Raw genomic sequence first — 15,516 nt, 5'->3', positions numbered from 1 at the left:
AGAAAATTCTGACTGCTATAAGGAACTTGTATTGTAGGGTAACAAGAGTGAACGTAGGGGCACAAATTCAAGTGCTATTGCAATGGTCCAAGCTAGAGAAGAGGATGTAGCAGGGTCGATAGGTGAAGATGTAGGATTCAGTAACTATTTCAGAAGTAGAATTGACTAGTCTTATTAACAAGATTGCAAAGGAGGAGGAGGTGAGGGAGAGAAAGGGAGGTACCAAGGTGACTCACATGTTTCTGGTTTGAGCTTTTGTGCTGATTGGTGGACCTTGGGAGTGACAGGTTTGAGGACAGAGCTAGTGAGTTCTCTCATTCAGTCTGCAACATCCACATTCATTCAGATGGAGATGTCAAATTGGCAATTGTGTATACAAGACTGAAGTGCACTGGGGATAAATATTTGGGAGTTGTCAGCAAATAGGTGGTGTTTGAAGCCATGGGAATGGAGGAGCTCACCAATGGAGAGAGAGTAGACTGTCCCATATAAGCTCACAAACTCTCTTCTCTTACCATTTGGTGCTGGCATCCGTGAATAACGTCTCTATCAGTGGTGCTAACCTCTAAGGGCAGCATTCCCTGGGGGCTCATAAGGCCCTCAATCCTCTGTAGGATTCGCTGGGCTCAAGCCAAGTCTACAGTCTACCCAGAAGTGAAGCAAATTCTCCCTTCCTCATTCAGTGTCCCACTTGGTCACCTGAATCACGTAGCAGGCTGCTGGGTCTCTAGTACTCAAGAGATCATTGCCTGTAAGCCCTGTTCATTTCTCACAAACTCAGACATCTACATCTGAGCCAGACCCTGGCCGGTCCCATGAAACCAAATACCCTTATGAATGTGCTCAGCCCACCTGCCCAAACTCATCTGAGAGCTCACTTAGGCTCCGACTGTGTCCCTGCAACCACCACCACCACCACCACCACACCATTTGAAGAATACTGTTCAAAAATGTTTCATTGTCTAATTTTCCCAACCTTCTGCATGCTCATCTAATTAATGACCTTAATCTCCTACTTAGGGACTTGGCTTTGTGAAATGCCAGCTATAATAGAGTTCAGGAATGCAAAGGATGAGATACTTGTTCTCAGTTTGGTAAATAACCTGCCCACCCACTGATTGGTCCAGCACCGTAGGAATAATAACAAAAACTACCAAACAAACGAACCCTTAGGTCAAACCTTCATGTTTGTATGACACCGAGTGCAAAGTCCTGAGGAGAAGCTTTAAACAAGAAAGCATCTGTGGACAAGGCAAGTGTAACAGTGACCATGACAGGGATCTATGGGGACCCTCCAGGCCCCATCAAGACATGGGTAGAGGCAAGAAAGGAGGTGTGCTCCACAGACAACTGCCTGTGTCGTGAGTCACCCCTACACCAGCCTGTGTCAGGCTCCAAGGTAGGTCTGAGAGAACAAAGAACAGGAAATCTCCCAGTGTCATATGTGTATGGGTGATGTATATACACATGTAAGCAATGGCTTACTACATACAACATAGTAAGGGACCTTATTAGACACAGACAGAATATCTTAGAAAAGGATGGGCTGTGCTTCCCTCTTCCCAGCAGAGTTGGAGAAAGGTTTTTTACGGAGCCATTTAACCTGAGTCTTGAAGGGTGTATAGGCGATCTCCAGGTGGGCAAGTTGTAAGTTAAGAACAGAATTCTAGGTTACAGAGAGGAGTGTATTGGAAGGCACAGAAGTGGAGAAACAGATGGTGCGCCTGAGACAGTATTCTCCCATGTGTGTGAACACAACATGGATGGGACCCAGTGGTGCTAGATGGCATAAGAGAAGATTTTAGGTAGCCTGCAGACACTACATTAAATGTAGGTTTCAGTCTCAGAGGTTTCAAAGGTAACAGTATCTGGCTAGAACTTAGCATTATTCTGTTTTTATTCTATTTATTTTTCTCTTACGTATATGGTAAATGGCAGTGGTTTTCCACTTATGGTAGTTATATAAAATTTTCTTTCTAAACAAACAAGTTAAAAAGTAAGTAATTTGCTTGACAACCATGGTGCTGTGTGGTTCGAGATTCTGCCTGGGACAGGTGTCATGGCCCGTGCTTGCTCATCCCTGGCACAGCCACTGCACACATCCACTGGTTCACTAACAAGGGCCAGGAAAAAAGGGTTGCCTGGGGGCGCCTGGGTGGCGCAGTCGGTTAAGCGTCCGACTTCAGCCAGGTCACGATCTCGCGGTCCGTGAGTTCGAGCCCCGCGTCGGGCTCTGGGCTGATGGCTCAGAGCCTGGAGCCTGTTTCCGATTCTGTGTCTCCCTCTCTCTCTGCCCCTCCCCCGTTCATGCTCTGTCTCTCTCTGTCCCAAAAATAAATAAACGTTGAAAAAAAAAAATTTAAAAAAAAAATAAAAAAAAAAAAAAAAAAAAAAAAAAAAAAAAAAAAAAAAAAAAAAAAAAAAAAAGGGTTGCCTGTTATTCACATGAGTGGAGTTTGATGGAAAGAGATAGGTGCGTCTCTGGAGTTATGTGTTACTATGTGTCAAAGTGTTTGGAGAATATCGACTAAGGAAGCCTTTTCCTGATGGATGAAAAATAACTCGGTTATGCTCACCTACCCGTTCTAGAAGGTTATGCAGTATATTAATGTAGTGCATAATAAAAACAACAAAAAAGTTAAAAAAAAAAAGTAAATGATTTAAATACAAATTTAGAAAAATATTAAGAAGTTAATCACACCAGGGGCTCCTGGGTGGCTCAGTCAGTTAAACATCCAACTTTGGCTCAGGTCATGAATTCACAGTTGGTGGGTTCGAGCCCTATGTCAGGCTCTATGCTGACAGCTCAAAGCCTGGAGCCTGCTTCAGATTCTGTGGCTCCCTCTCTCTCTCTGCCCCTCCCCTGGTCATGCTCTGTCTCTCTGTCTCAAAGGCAAATAAACATTAAAAAAAAAAATTTTTTTTTAAAGAAATTAATCACACCAAACCTAGGGTAAGAATTATGACATGAACATCTGAAGCGTTAGAAATAGTCTCTATTAGCAGTTTGCTATATTGCTATCACTGTGTTGGTATAGATCATTCGGAAATCAAGCATGGTAATATGGGTCATTTTTTTTTTTCTTTTATAAGTAAATTCTACTACCAACGTAGGGTTGGAACTCATGACCTCCAGGTGAAGAGTTGCATACTCTACCGACTGAGCCAGCCAGCTGCCCCCAAATGGGTCAAGTTTAAAGCTAGGCAAACAGGAATTCCAATCTCCCTTCAATACTTTTTGGCTGGGTGGCCTTGGACAAGGATTCAGGTCTTTGTCTCTCTTCCCTCACCTTTATAATGAGAGTCTGTATTACAGGACTGTAAGCATTAGAGAGACAACAAATATGAGGTCCTAAAATTGTAGATGTTATTAATCTTCTTTATAACTTTCCAACAAGCTTTTCAAGGTTAGCCATCATTGACTCTGACCTAATTTCTCTAATTCTGTGAGACTGTCTGTCTGCAGAGCTATTAATTGGTTTCAGAAAAGAAATGAATGTATTATTTGTTTTTATTTCTCCATCAATTTGTATAGAAAGTTAAAAACTCAGCACAATGTTCCCAGTCGTTCCCAGGTCATCCCCAATGGTTGTCAGCTGGGGAGAGGACCACCCACCCAGTGCAAGTCCAAGAATCCACGATACATTCTCGTGTTCTTTGGAATGCATTTTGTGACAATTTTTAAGCAAACAAAACGATAAACTGCACAATCACTATAGACACATCTCTGAAAACTTATAGCACTGAGAAAAGGGGGAAAAAATCACTTAATCCACATTCCGCAGTTCCAACCCTACCCTTTCAGCCACTCCCCGCTCCCCACTGTAAAGAGGCCTGAGGAGGCCTGCCTTAGTGAGTGTGGCAGACAACATCTCAGAGCACCACCACCGGGGTCTCTGGCTTTCCTCTTCAAAAGCAAGCAAGTGCTGAGACTGGAAAGAGATTCTTTTGTAATCAGGACACCTTGCCTGAGTAGGAGATAAATTGGACCAGCCCAGCCCCCTTCTTCGGCACAATCTGAAGTTCCAGCTCTTGTAAAATCATCAAAGCACAGCACAAAAGCCATTTCCTCTGGAACAGTAGTAATGATTTTCATCTTCCAAATTAAGCATGGACTTTTTGGGAAACCTATCATTAGAGGATTTTCTGTCTGCTGACCTTTGCTTTCACTTCCTGGAAGTATTTCATGAAGTAGGTCACCTCATTCAGATACAGAACACCACGGTTATCTCCCATATAGTTTGCAATATGAGTTACAAGCATGATGTCCAAGCAGTTTATGATTCTTTGGGTCTTCTATGTGGCTATACATTTGTCCTTCACCATGGTCATATTTTTTTCTAAATGAGCCACTAGATTTCAATAGATCAGATACAGCTATTTCTTCTTACAGTTTGGTACAAGTCAGAAATGCAGTTTTTAGAAATGCCTTTTCATAGATGATTGTAAGGGATAGAATGAAACAAACCTCAACATAATAGAATGAATGCATGATGTTAAACAAGAAGTAATCCAACATTTTAACCAATTTGTTAATGTTTATACTCCCACATGCTAGAGTCTACTACTAAAAACCCTAACTTTTGATTGGCTAAAAAGACTGAAAACTGCAGTGCTGTATACCCTTGCCCTCCACGGAAAAAAAGTGTCTAGTTACTTCTGAATGATTGTCATCGCTCATTAGTGATCTATTTGAAGCTATTATATTTACAGTGCACACAATGTTTTTTGTTTTGCAAATCCTGGTGATACTAACATAGCCATAAATACATGGCCGTACAGACGAGAAGACAAGTGTATTTCTAGGGCCTAATCCTTTTATTTGTCAAGATATGGATAGTTTAAAATTTATATTTGAGGGCCTGGAAAATTATCAAGGAGACTACAGTTTAACTCTGACTGGGTAGTTTGGTCTAGCTATTCAGAAGAAGGAGAAGCACATGGTTTTATTACAGAGCTTGAGCTTAATGTCAGGATCCAAATGTTCCAAGTTCAAATAAATCTTCACAAGCCTGCTTGCTTCTCGGATTGCTAAATCCGAATAGCCGCAAGCAGGAGCCTATAAACATGTAAACTAGCAGAAACAAAATCACGAAGGCACATAGTAAAAGCAACACCCAAAAGCAAACATCCGTTAACCTTAAAGATAATATAAACAAGATACCTGTTCTTCAGCTTTTTGGTTTCTCAGCATCGATAAATATTTCCTAATTGCATGGAGAGGATATTTTTTGAAGTAAGAGAATCTAGACTGAGGCAACAGATTATCCATGGTGAGGAAAGTAAGAAGGTTCTCGTCTGCCCCACCCTGTCAGCAACCATATGAAGTCTAGGAGCTTCACAATTCCTCAGATGCCTAAAGATTTGCTTGTAGCTCAGTCACTTTCCTGCAAACAAAGCAAATGTTCTTCTCCTTGCTGCTTCCTCTTTCGGGTGGGTTCCTGGTGAAACCAGACAGCCAAGTCTGAGTACCGACCATCTAAAAGCGTCCAGAAATACAATGCCCAAAGGGCAGCAGGAGCCAGGAGGAATGTAGGGGCTGGTCCACAGAATGCAAATTGCTTAGTGGTAGTGATGCGATCGCCCTATTTCTAGCAACAGCGTTCTGTTGCAAGCTATGTTAATATTAGCTAGCTGGTGACTTTCCACACCCACAGACTCTCGTGAGGCTTAATCTTAATTCTTCTGACAGCTTTTCTGGCTCTTAAAGAGGACATGACATGTGGTTTTTTCTGTTTCCTTCTAGATTTTTTATCAGCACGAGCACACATAGGGACATCCCTTGGCTGCGTCTCAGCTCAAAAGTGTTGATTCATTCAGTCTCAAGAAGCTTTGTTTTAGGGGACTTCTAAAAAAAATTAACAATTTACTTCACTCTTCTGTTATCGAGGAGTTCAGTGGCAGCACTTAAAAGGTTTGGTTTACGCTGTCATGCATTATGCAACACGCCCGGTAACCAGATACTTTTGCGTTAATTGAACAATAGCTGGGAACAGATTCTGTTCTGAGTTAAAAGGCTTCTCTCCTTGAATCCTTATCTCAAATCCACAGGCCAAATCCAGGAACATTAAATTTCCCCAGGCTTTATTCCGAATGTAAGGGAGAAAAAATGTTATACATTTACTTTCTAAGTATTTTAAAAAAGGATTCATGCTTTAAAAAGAGAACAGGGTAAGAGGACTGTGGTCTTAGAGGACATGAAATCATGAAATTTGAAACTTCAATATTTTCTTAATAGTCTATAGAAGCCACGGGGTTTCTGAACAAAGTTTCCAAGTAGGCCTTACCGTTTTATTATCCTTGTTAACACTGTAGTAGCTGGTTCATCGGGTGGAAACATTTGGCCACTTGGGTGAGGGCCTGTCGTGTAGAGTCTAGGCCAGACATCAACCCAAAATCATAAGGCCTCGAGATTTCCTTTCAAGTGGAAAGAGAAAGAACTTGTCTCTTCCCCTTCAGAGACTGCACTGTTGGGGAGGAAGGGTAAGCAGAGCTGGGGACCCACTTTGCCTCCCTAGCTGTCCCCCTGGACATCCGCCCTGACACTCCTGGCTGGGCCACTTGCCTTCAGGGAACACACTTGATGGGCCTAAATGTGGGTCTTGCTGCCGCAGCCCAGACCATCTGTCAAGCTGGCCTTGGGCCCACTCACAAGGTGATCTTCCAGTCTCACCAGGGCCAGGCTGGCAATTCCAAGAAGTCATTTATATACACTGGCTGGCTCTTGAGTCTCCTCTGTATGCTGGAGACAGCCAGCGGACTCTAATGAGGGCCAGAGCCAAGCCCTGTGCTGTGAACCACCGGAATGCTAAGGGCAGTGTTGTGCACTCCCAGGCAGCTCACAGCCCAGAAAAACAAGAAGCGTGGAAACCTAGACACCCTGGCCCTGGAAAGAGGGGAGGCCCCCGGAGGCTTTGGGAGGAGGAAAGGTGTCATTTATACACACCCTCGAGGAACCCACAAGCTGCCCTCTTCCTTTCCTTTCCTTTTTTAAAATATCTAAACCTTCAGAGATGCCTCTTCTTATGGAAAGAAGCTGGCAGTCTGCCAAACACCCACAGCACGGCTGTGATCAAAGCCTTTTCCCAACGGATGAACACAAAGCAGACTTCATTTCAAATGGTTGTTTCATGCTCACCTTCTCCTGGTTTGAGGAGGTCAATGAAAAGAGATGGGGAAGGGCTGGGTCTGGGGAGAGAAAAGAAAACCCAGACAGAAAACTGTCCTGGCTAGATTTAGCATAAAAAGAGAAGCCGGTGGAACAAACACAACTAAAATCCCCTTAGGCGTTTAGTCGACAACAAAAAGCAAATCGTATCTAACATTTATTGGGCCTTTCAGCCAGACACTGTGCTAAATTCTTTACGTGCATTATCTCACGTAACCCTACAGCACCCTATGGGGAAACTGAGGCTCAGAGAGGGTAAACAACTTGCCAAGGTCACACAGCGACAAAGCAGGGGAGAAGGGACTCCAACCAGGTAGGCTGACACACCAGAATCCCCAGAGGTTCCGTTCCCAGTCAGTACACTGCACAGTCTCTTAGCCCACATCCTGAAATGGATTCCTAAGAACCTCTTTACAGATGAATCTAACAAAGGAAAGGCATGGGGTTGCCTTGTTAAAGAGAAAGACAAACTTAGACTTAGGAATTTGCAGACTAAGATTATTAGATTAGAGATCAGGTGCATTTTCGTGCAAAATCATATAACTTCCTATCCTGGATTCTGCATAAATAAGGCTAATACTCATTATTTATCACATAAAAGTTCCTTTCTGAAATGATTCTGGTGATCTTGAAAAGAAGTTGTACTATAGATTCAGATTTTCTGCTTCACAAACTTTGAAAACTACCATATCCTCAGTTTCTGTTTGAAATAGATTGCAATGGTTAATTCCACTCCATATTTATTACAAACATAATGGGGAAGAGTCACGGTCCCGTTGGATGGTTTGATTGCCACTGTGACTCAGTTGCCTCGGTAAATGGCAACGGACCAGAGATTGGGTGGCTACAGTACATAGCTGCAAAGACCGAAATAGCCCAGTGGAGCCACCCAGTGGTAAGGGGTTTATTCCACCGCCCTGCAAAATAGCACAATAAGGAGTGGGGTGATTACCTGTTATTTGAACAATTCATTCCCACCCCTTGTCCTAGCACGATAACCAACAGGGGCGCCTGGGTGGCTCAGTCGGTTGAGCGTCCAACTTCAGCTCAGGTCATGATCTCACAGTTCATAGGTTGGAGCCCTGCGTCGGGCTCTGTGCTGACAGCTCAGGGCTTGGAGCCTGCTTGGGTTTCTGTGTCTCCCTCTCTCCGCCCCTCCCCTGCTCACGCTCTGTCTGTCTCTCTCAAAAATAAATAAACATTAAAAAAAAAAAGAAGAACAGTAACCAACACAAAGCACAAACCCAGGAAAGCACTAGATCCAGGCCTCAACCCACTGTGAAAGTGATGCGTCTTTGAAGTGGTGGGGGTCTGGAGCTGACGGCCAAGAAAGAATTCTTGAGACATCCTTGGCGCAAAAAAGGTGATTTTATTCAAGCACAGGGGCAGGACCCGAGGGCAGAAAGAGCTGCACTGGGGTTGTGCAGAGTGACTGGCTATATACTACGGAGCTGGGGGAAGTAAAGGCAAAAGACCTTCCAGAAGGACTTTGATATGCTAAGAAGGACTCATAAGATACCTGAGGCCTTGCGATTGTCAAGCTAAGGTTGTTTTTCCTTTAGTAAGGTATTAACATTAGGATGGTAGGGGTTTTTGGAGAAATGTTAGACTGTATTTGCCTCAAGTATTTGTCAAGGGCTGCAGGTTATGAGGAAATTTAATTTTATCCACCATTTCCTTCTTGTCTTTGTTCCCCACATCACAGTGGAGGGGAGGGTGATATTAGGGCTCCAGGAAACTGAGTCTATAGGTTTCTGGAGATTAGGCTGTTGATAAGATTGCCTTTTTCTTATAATTTACTGAGATATTTGTAAACTGATGGAGACTCTTATCCTGCAGGACTGTGATCTCTATCAGTTAACCATTTGTTTTCTGTCCTTTCCTTTGTTCTTGGACATCCAGGAGTGCCTGTGGAATGTCACACATATCCCACCTAGGGGTGGGGGCGGGGTGCTAGCTTGTGCTTGGCCCTCAGCTTGCCTTATGCTCCCTCATCAAAAGGATATTCATGTGTTCTCTGGTTTCTAAGAATTACCAGCTTTTTCACAAATAGCTTAAAAATATGGGTATCCCCATTTCTTTGCTCAAAGAGCATCATACAGAGGCAAAGCTAACGCCAAAAAAAAAAAAAAATAGTGACAATGGTATGAAGAAAGAGCTATTTTACAGTTTACTCCTTTCCAAATGTTGGAGAAGATGGGATGAAAATGTGGGTTTGCCAGGCCATCTAGTACTGTGCACTGCACACAGCAGGTGTTTCATTCATATGCACCGGTACCTATTTATTAAAGGGGAAAGACAAAGAGACTAGAATGGGATCCGTTTAACATCTCAAGTGTTAAATTCAGGATGAGAAACAGGAAATGAAAACAGAAAGTTTGTCTCCAGGATGCCTTTGAGTGGACAGCGTTTCCAAATTGCATCGGGACAAAAACTAAAACCCTACTAATCCCTTCTCTTTCTCCTTCCAATCAGTGCTGAGAGTTTCTATCAGGAAAATGACTCCATGCTCTGGGAATTAATCCAGCCCAGATGTAAAATGAAGGGCAAGCAGTGAGAATGATGGAGAAGCAGTTAGCCCAGAAAACAGAAACCATTTTTTTATCGTGAATTCCTCTGAGAAATCATTCTCATCCCACTAGGTCTGTGGATATTGGCTCCATTTCTTGCTCCCCCAAGGACAGTTCTAAATGGAATCAGGAGAGGGAAAGGGAGGCATTTACCATTGCTTCTCAGGGCTAGTATATGCAGCACCAACATTCCACCTTTTGCATGATGACATCTTTTGTGCTACTTGATATGACGTTTTCTTGGTGCTCCCACTGTGTAGGGAGTAATTATCTCAGACCTGCACATGGTGCATTTTACTTTCCCCAAATTCACATTCAACCACCCTGCCCCCGCCACACCATGCTCCTATCACAACCACAATTCAACCACTCTGGTGTTTCTATAATTTTTTAAAGTTTATTTATTTATTTTGAGAGAGAGAGAGAGAGCACACACTCATGATTTGGGGAGGAGCAGAGAGAGAGAATCCCAAGCAGAGCTGGATATGGACTTGAACTCACAAACCATGAGAGAGCAAACCTTCTGCTTTGGCTTCAGGTATTGATTTCTCAAATTTCACAACAACTCTGCATCCCCGGGACACTTGTTCTCCACTTAGGAAGAAAACATTTTTCTGCACAGTTTAAAATAGACTTGAACAGGGGCGCCTGGGTGGCTCAGTCAGTTAAGCGTCTTGACTTTGGCTCAGGTCATGATCTCATGGTTGGTGAATTCGAGCCCCATGTTGGGCTATGTGCTGACAGCTCAGAGTCTGGAACCTGCTTCAGATTCTGTGTCTCCCTCTCTCTCTCCACTTATGCTCCACTTATGCTCTCTCTCTCTCTCTCTCAAAAATAAATAAACATTAAAAAAACTTTAAATAAACTTGAACATGCATCAGAATCAACTGGAAGGCTTGTTAAAGCACAGATTGCTGGCCCCCACCTTCACAGTTTCTGATTCAGTAGGTCTGGGGCGAAGAGTGAGATGTCACATTTGTATCAGCTTCCCCCACAATGCTGATGCTGATGACCCCTGGACCATTGGTTTAGGTGCTGTCAGGCAGGAGACGTGGCTGTGGAGAGATTTGTCAGGTGGAGTTTGAAGGTTAGATACCCTGTTTGCTGGAGCGCTTTGAGAGCTCCCATCAGATCTGCATTTTAAAATGCACTTCCCTGGCAGTGGTGGGTTTTCTCCAAGCTCATCTCTTTTTTTGTAGCCACTCTTCCGAGAGTCAGCTCCTGCAGTTATCAAGCTTCAAGTGAACCTCTCACCAAGGTCTGTCTTCTCAGTGATATCTTGACTTGATATCATATTGCTCTCAAACTCTCACTCTTGACTTGATATCATATTGCCTCTTATCAAGCTGAAGCAGCACTATCAGTAATCTTAGCTCGGGAGACAGCCCTTTCTTTAAGCTCAGGGCCAGAAACCACAGCCAGCTGTACACAACACTACCTCCCTCCGTCTTCTGCACTAACACCTTGTTCCATTCCAGTTGGGGAAGGAGGAATCTTGGACTTGGAACAGGCAGCCCCCTCATGCCAAGAATCTCCAAAATCATGGTTTTCCACAAACCCATCCCCAGGCATAATTTACTCGTCTTTGTCTTCAATGCTACTGTAGTCTGGGCAGGATCCACTGCTAACTCTGTCTCCTCTCATCAAGTCTTGAGTTTACTGCAAAATGGTCCTTTAATAGAAACATAAGATGTCCCCAGGAAGCTTACCATTCCTGGTGGATTCAGAGACACCTTCTCCTAAGGACCCATGTCTGGAGCTGTGTAACCTTCTCCTCATGACCCATGTCTGGAGCTGTGTAACCTTCTCCTCATGACCCTGACTTCCTTCCACCTTCCCCTTAGCAGCCATGCTTTGCTCTTTTTAGGAGGAGTAACACCTAGAAAGAGAAGACAGAGGTATTTCCTCTTAAGAGCAGTGGTTCAACCCTGAGGGAACTTTCAGATTGGTGGTTGTGCTTCCTATAATTCTCTATGAAAACTAAAAATATGGTTTCAGCAATAAGGAAAATAAATACATTAATTTGAGTAAAGGAGCTTTGGCTAACTAGGCGAATGGAAGTGGGGGTGAGTGGGCAGGTTGGTATGTTCCCTTGTAATGCTTGATGGTTTGAAAAGTAAGGATGTAATTGAAAGCAGATGTCTGGCTGGGCTGGGCCAGGACTACCCTTGGCACGGGGATGGCCCTTGGAATAAACAGGCAATCCAACTTCCCTTTCCCATTTTTCTGACTCTGTTGCGTGGATGGAAGTTCAGTGGCCAGAGAACATGGAGTCTAAAATAATTCTTAAATACTTGTCTTGAGTTCTAGTGGAAAGGCCCAGGTCAGAGGTGTTTATGTGGCTAACTCACTCAGTTTTCACTGCCACCTCCTGTGAAAAACCACCATTGGGGATGAGAGTAGGGGAGTCTGATAGGAGTAGCAGCTCATGTTAGCTAAAAGAAAGATAATGTGCATGCAATTTGGAGTAGACAGACTGTTCATCACAGTGATGTTTATAGTCATGTTCTTAAACTCCATTATCCTTGAATTTTTATTAACAAAGATAATTATCTGGGGGGCCTGAGTGGCTCAGTCGGTTGAGGGTCAACTTCGGCTCAGGTCACGATCTCATGGCTAGTGGGTTCAAGCTCCATGTGGGGCTATCTGCTGACAGCTCAGGGCCTGGAGCCAGCTTCGGATTCTGTGTCTCCCTCTCTCTCTGCCCCTCCCCCACTTGCTCGCATGCTCGCTCTCTCTTTAAAAAATAAATAAACATTAAAAAAAATTTTTAGAACAGGTAATTATCCAACATGGAAATGATATGTCTTCCCTTGGTTGGATCACTAAAGACCATGAATATTGGTGCAACCCAGACTATATATAGGTACAATAACCTGAGTAAGAGTTACCAGAATGCCAATTTGTCTTTATTGTTTAATCTTAGGTACCAGGGTGTCTGTCTTGGTGTCTCAGTCAGCTGAGCATCCAACTCTTGATTTTGGCTCAGGTCATGCTCTTGCGCTTCCATGAGATCGAGCCCTGAGTTGGGCTCTGCGTTGACAGCACAGAGCTTACTTAGGATTCTCTCTCCCTCTCTCTGACTGTCCCTCCCTGACTTGCCCTCTCTCTCTCAAAATAAATAAATACACTTAAGAAAAAATCTCAAGGGGGGCGCCTGGATGGCTCAGTCATTTAAGCATCCAATTCTTGATTTCCGGCTCAGGTCATGATCTCCCTGTTCGTGGGATCAAGCCCTGCGTTAGGATCTGTACTGGCAGCATGGAGCCTGCTTAATATTCTGTCTCTCTCTGTCTCCGCTTTTCCTCCCACATGCATGCACATGTTCTCTCTCTTGAAAATAAATATTTTTAAAAAAATCTTAGACATCAAAGTCAGAGGCATATGGAATCATTTATTTATTTATTTATTTTCACATGACTGGTTATATGTTCTTTTGAGCCTCGCGGCTCCTGTGGTCCACAGACCAGCAGTGTTAGCATCACCAGATCCTGGGATCTTGTTAGGAATGCAGAATCTCAGGCCACACCCTGGATCTCCTAAATCATAATCTGCATTTTGAAAAGATCCCTAGATGATTCATATGCACATGTAAGTTTGAGACCCACTGGCTAGGAATGAATACAGGGCTCCTATACACTCCTATTGTACCCCCCCCCCACACACACACACACATAACTTGACCCTACCACTAATTCTACAAGAGTGACTGTTTCCTGTCTGTAGCCCCTTCCTCACTGACCTCCTTCAGGGCATTGACAGTGTCTTGTCCATTGTTACATCAGTGTCTCACAGTCACTCAATAGATCTTTGTTTAATGAATGAATGACTGATGATACATGTAGTGTAGCATCTGGGTATGAACTGCCTTGAGCTTTTCCAGATCTTGTTGGCTCCTGGATCCAGATTAGTTATACTAACAGTAACAGCCCAAATTTCACTGGTTCATGTCTTTTTTTTTTTTTTTAATGTTTATTTTTGAGACAGAGACAGAGCAGGGGAGGGGTAGAGAGAGAGAGAGAGGGGGAGACACAGAATCTGAAGCAGGCTGTGACAGAATCTGTCAGCACAGATGCAGGGCTTGAACTCACCTGCTGTGTGATCATGACCTGAGCTGAAGTCAGACGCTCAACTGACTGAGCCACCCAGGGGCCCCTGGTTCATGTCTTAATGTAGGACCTTCTTCTGCTATAAACTGCCACCCGAGTATTTCAGGGAGTTTTCAGATGCGCCTCTCACATAGTCTTAAGCAAATCCTGGCCAGCAGCCATAGTGCTCCCTTCCTTGTTCCTGTTCTGGGCCCCCAACCTGTTGCTGCTGTCACCACCTGGTGTGTCAATGTATTCCCACAGTGCAGCCTTGAGGTTCCTGAGATCCAAAGTATCCTCCAGGCCCTCTCCTCATTTAACCCACTACTCTTTGTCCCTCCACAATGCAGTCATGAAGTGTCCTCCACATGCTCTATTCAGACATTCTTGGGAGGCTCTTCAGTAGCAACTCCCAGGATCCCCTTTCAATCTTCCCCTGTCCATCTGTCTTCAGTATAACTCAGAGCCCTTCCTGTGGGTTCCTCACCTCACCAACTGCCTTTCTGGGCAAGATCCCTTTCACAGTGTCCCTGGGCCATTAGAATAAAATACCTTTGACCTGCCACCAAAGGAGAACAACATTTTTTTTACTAGATACAGTGCTCAACCTTGTTGCCATGGACCCCTTCTCCATTTCTCAGGTTAGTCCTATCAACTGCTCCAAGTCCTTCCATAAAATAAGGGACAAGCACTGACCCTTTCTCCTGCAAGGGGTGTGGGACGATTAGCACTATATGGATATCTCCAAAGAAATACTTCTCATAAAATTGTTTCCTGGTTTTTCCACTTGCTTGATTTTTTTTTTCAGTTGATAAAGATTCTTTCCTTGACCAAACTTGAGTCAGCTTCTCTGAGTTTTGTCTGACTAGGTCCCAACTTTGCCTCCTTAGTCCAGTTTTAGCAATAATCCTGTTGGGTTAGTTTAGTGTAACCCCACTGCCGGCCACCCCACCGCCTTGATATCTAGTCACCCTGGCCTGCCTTCAGCAAGAATCCCCTAGCATGCAAATGGCCTATTTAAGGGGCACCTGGGTGGCTCAGTAGGTTATGCATCTGACTGCGGCTCAGGTCATGACCTTACAGTTTGGTTTGTGAGTTCGAGCCCCGCGTCGGGCTCTGGGCTGACAGCTCAGAGCCTGGAGCCTGCTTCAGATGCTGTGTCTCCCTCTCTCTTGCTTCCTCTCCCCTGCTCACACTCTGTCTCTCTCTCTCAAAAATAAACATTAAATTTTTTTTAATAAAAACATAAATAAGTGGCCTACTTACAATTCCAACTCATTTCTATTTGACTCCAAGTCACAAACTCTTAACTGTTATATAGTACTACGTCCATCACTATTTTGTATCCCTGTCCATCTCCAAGCAGGTTGCCTTGTGCACAATAGTTACCTAGTATATGTGCTTATGAAACGAATAAGCTGAAAGACACATCTATCAACTTTTATATTGTAATCCTTTCTATTTAAAGCTGTGTGACTAGTGAGCTATTTTAGGTCAGGATTAATTGTAGTTAAAGTAACAGATATGTGGTTAGGGTCCTCTCTCTCCCCATGACACATAGAGCCTGTGCTTCCAAATAATGACAGTCACTTCTTCCTTCCTGTATGCTCCTGGTCTTTAACATAATTCCTGGGCTCAAACCAAGCGCCATTATAGCTGTTTACTTAATGCTAACATTTGTCAGTGTGCC

General features: G+C 43.8%; 1 protein-coding gene across 1 annotated transcript in view; it reads right to left on the bottom strand.

The window, feature by feature from the left end:
* ATP2C1 (ATPase secretory pathway Ca2+ transporting 1) overlaps positions 1 to 5,629 on the bottom strand; it is a 176,113-nt gene extending 170,484 nt beyond the window's left edge. The window contains exon 1 of the mRNA XM_047100132.1: positions 5,165 to 5,629. Within this exon, the coding sequence (XP_046956088.1) occupies positions 5,165 to 5,272 (108 nt within the window). The 5' untranslated portion in view covers positions 5,273 to 5,629. The remainder of the gene's footprint in view (positions 1 to 5,164) is intronic.
* Positions 5,630 to 15,516: the final 9,887 nt, after the last annotated feature.

This window comes from Lynx rufus, unplaced genomic scaffold, assembly GCF_022079265.1.
Source record: "Lynx rufus isolate CCGP_SWC_20201006 ecotype Redwood Valley unplaced genomic scaffold, mLynRuf1.p SCAF_5, whole genome shotgun sequence".
Classification (NCBI taxonomy): Eukaryota; Metazoa; Chordata; class Mammalia; order Carnivora; family Felidae; genus Lynx; species Lynx rufus.
Note: the sequence above shows the minus strand (reverse complement) of the source record. Positions and strands in the feature narration are given on the sequence as shown.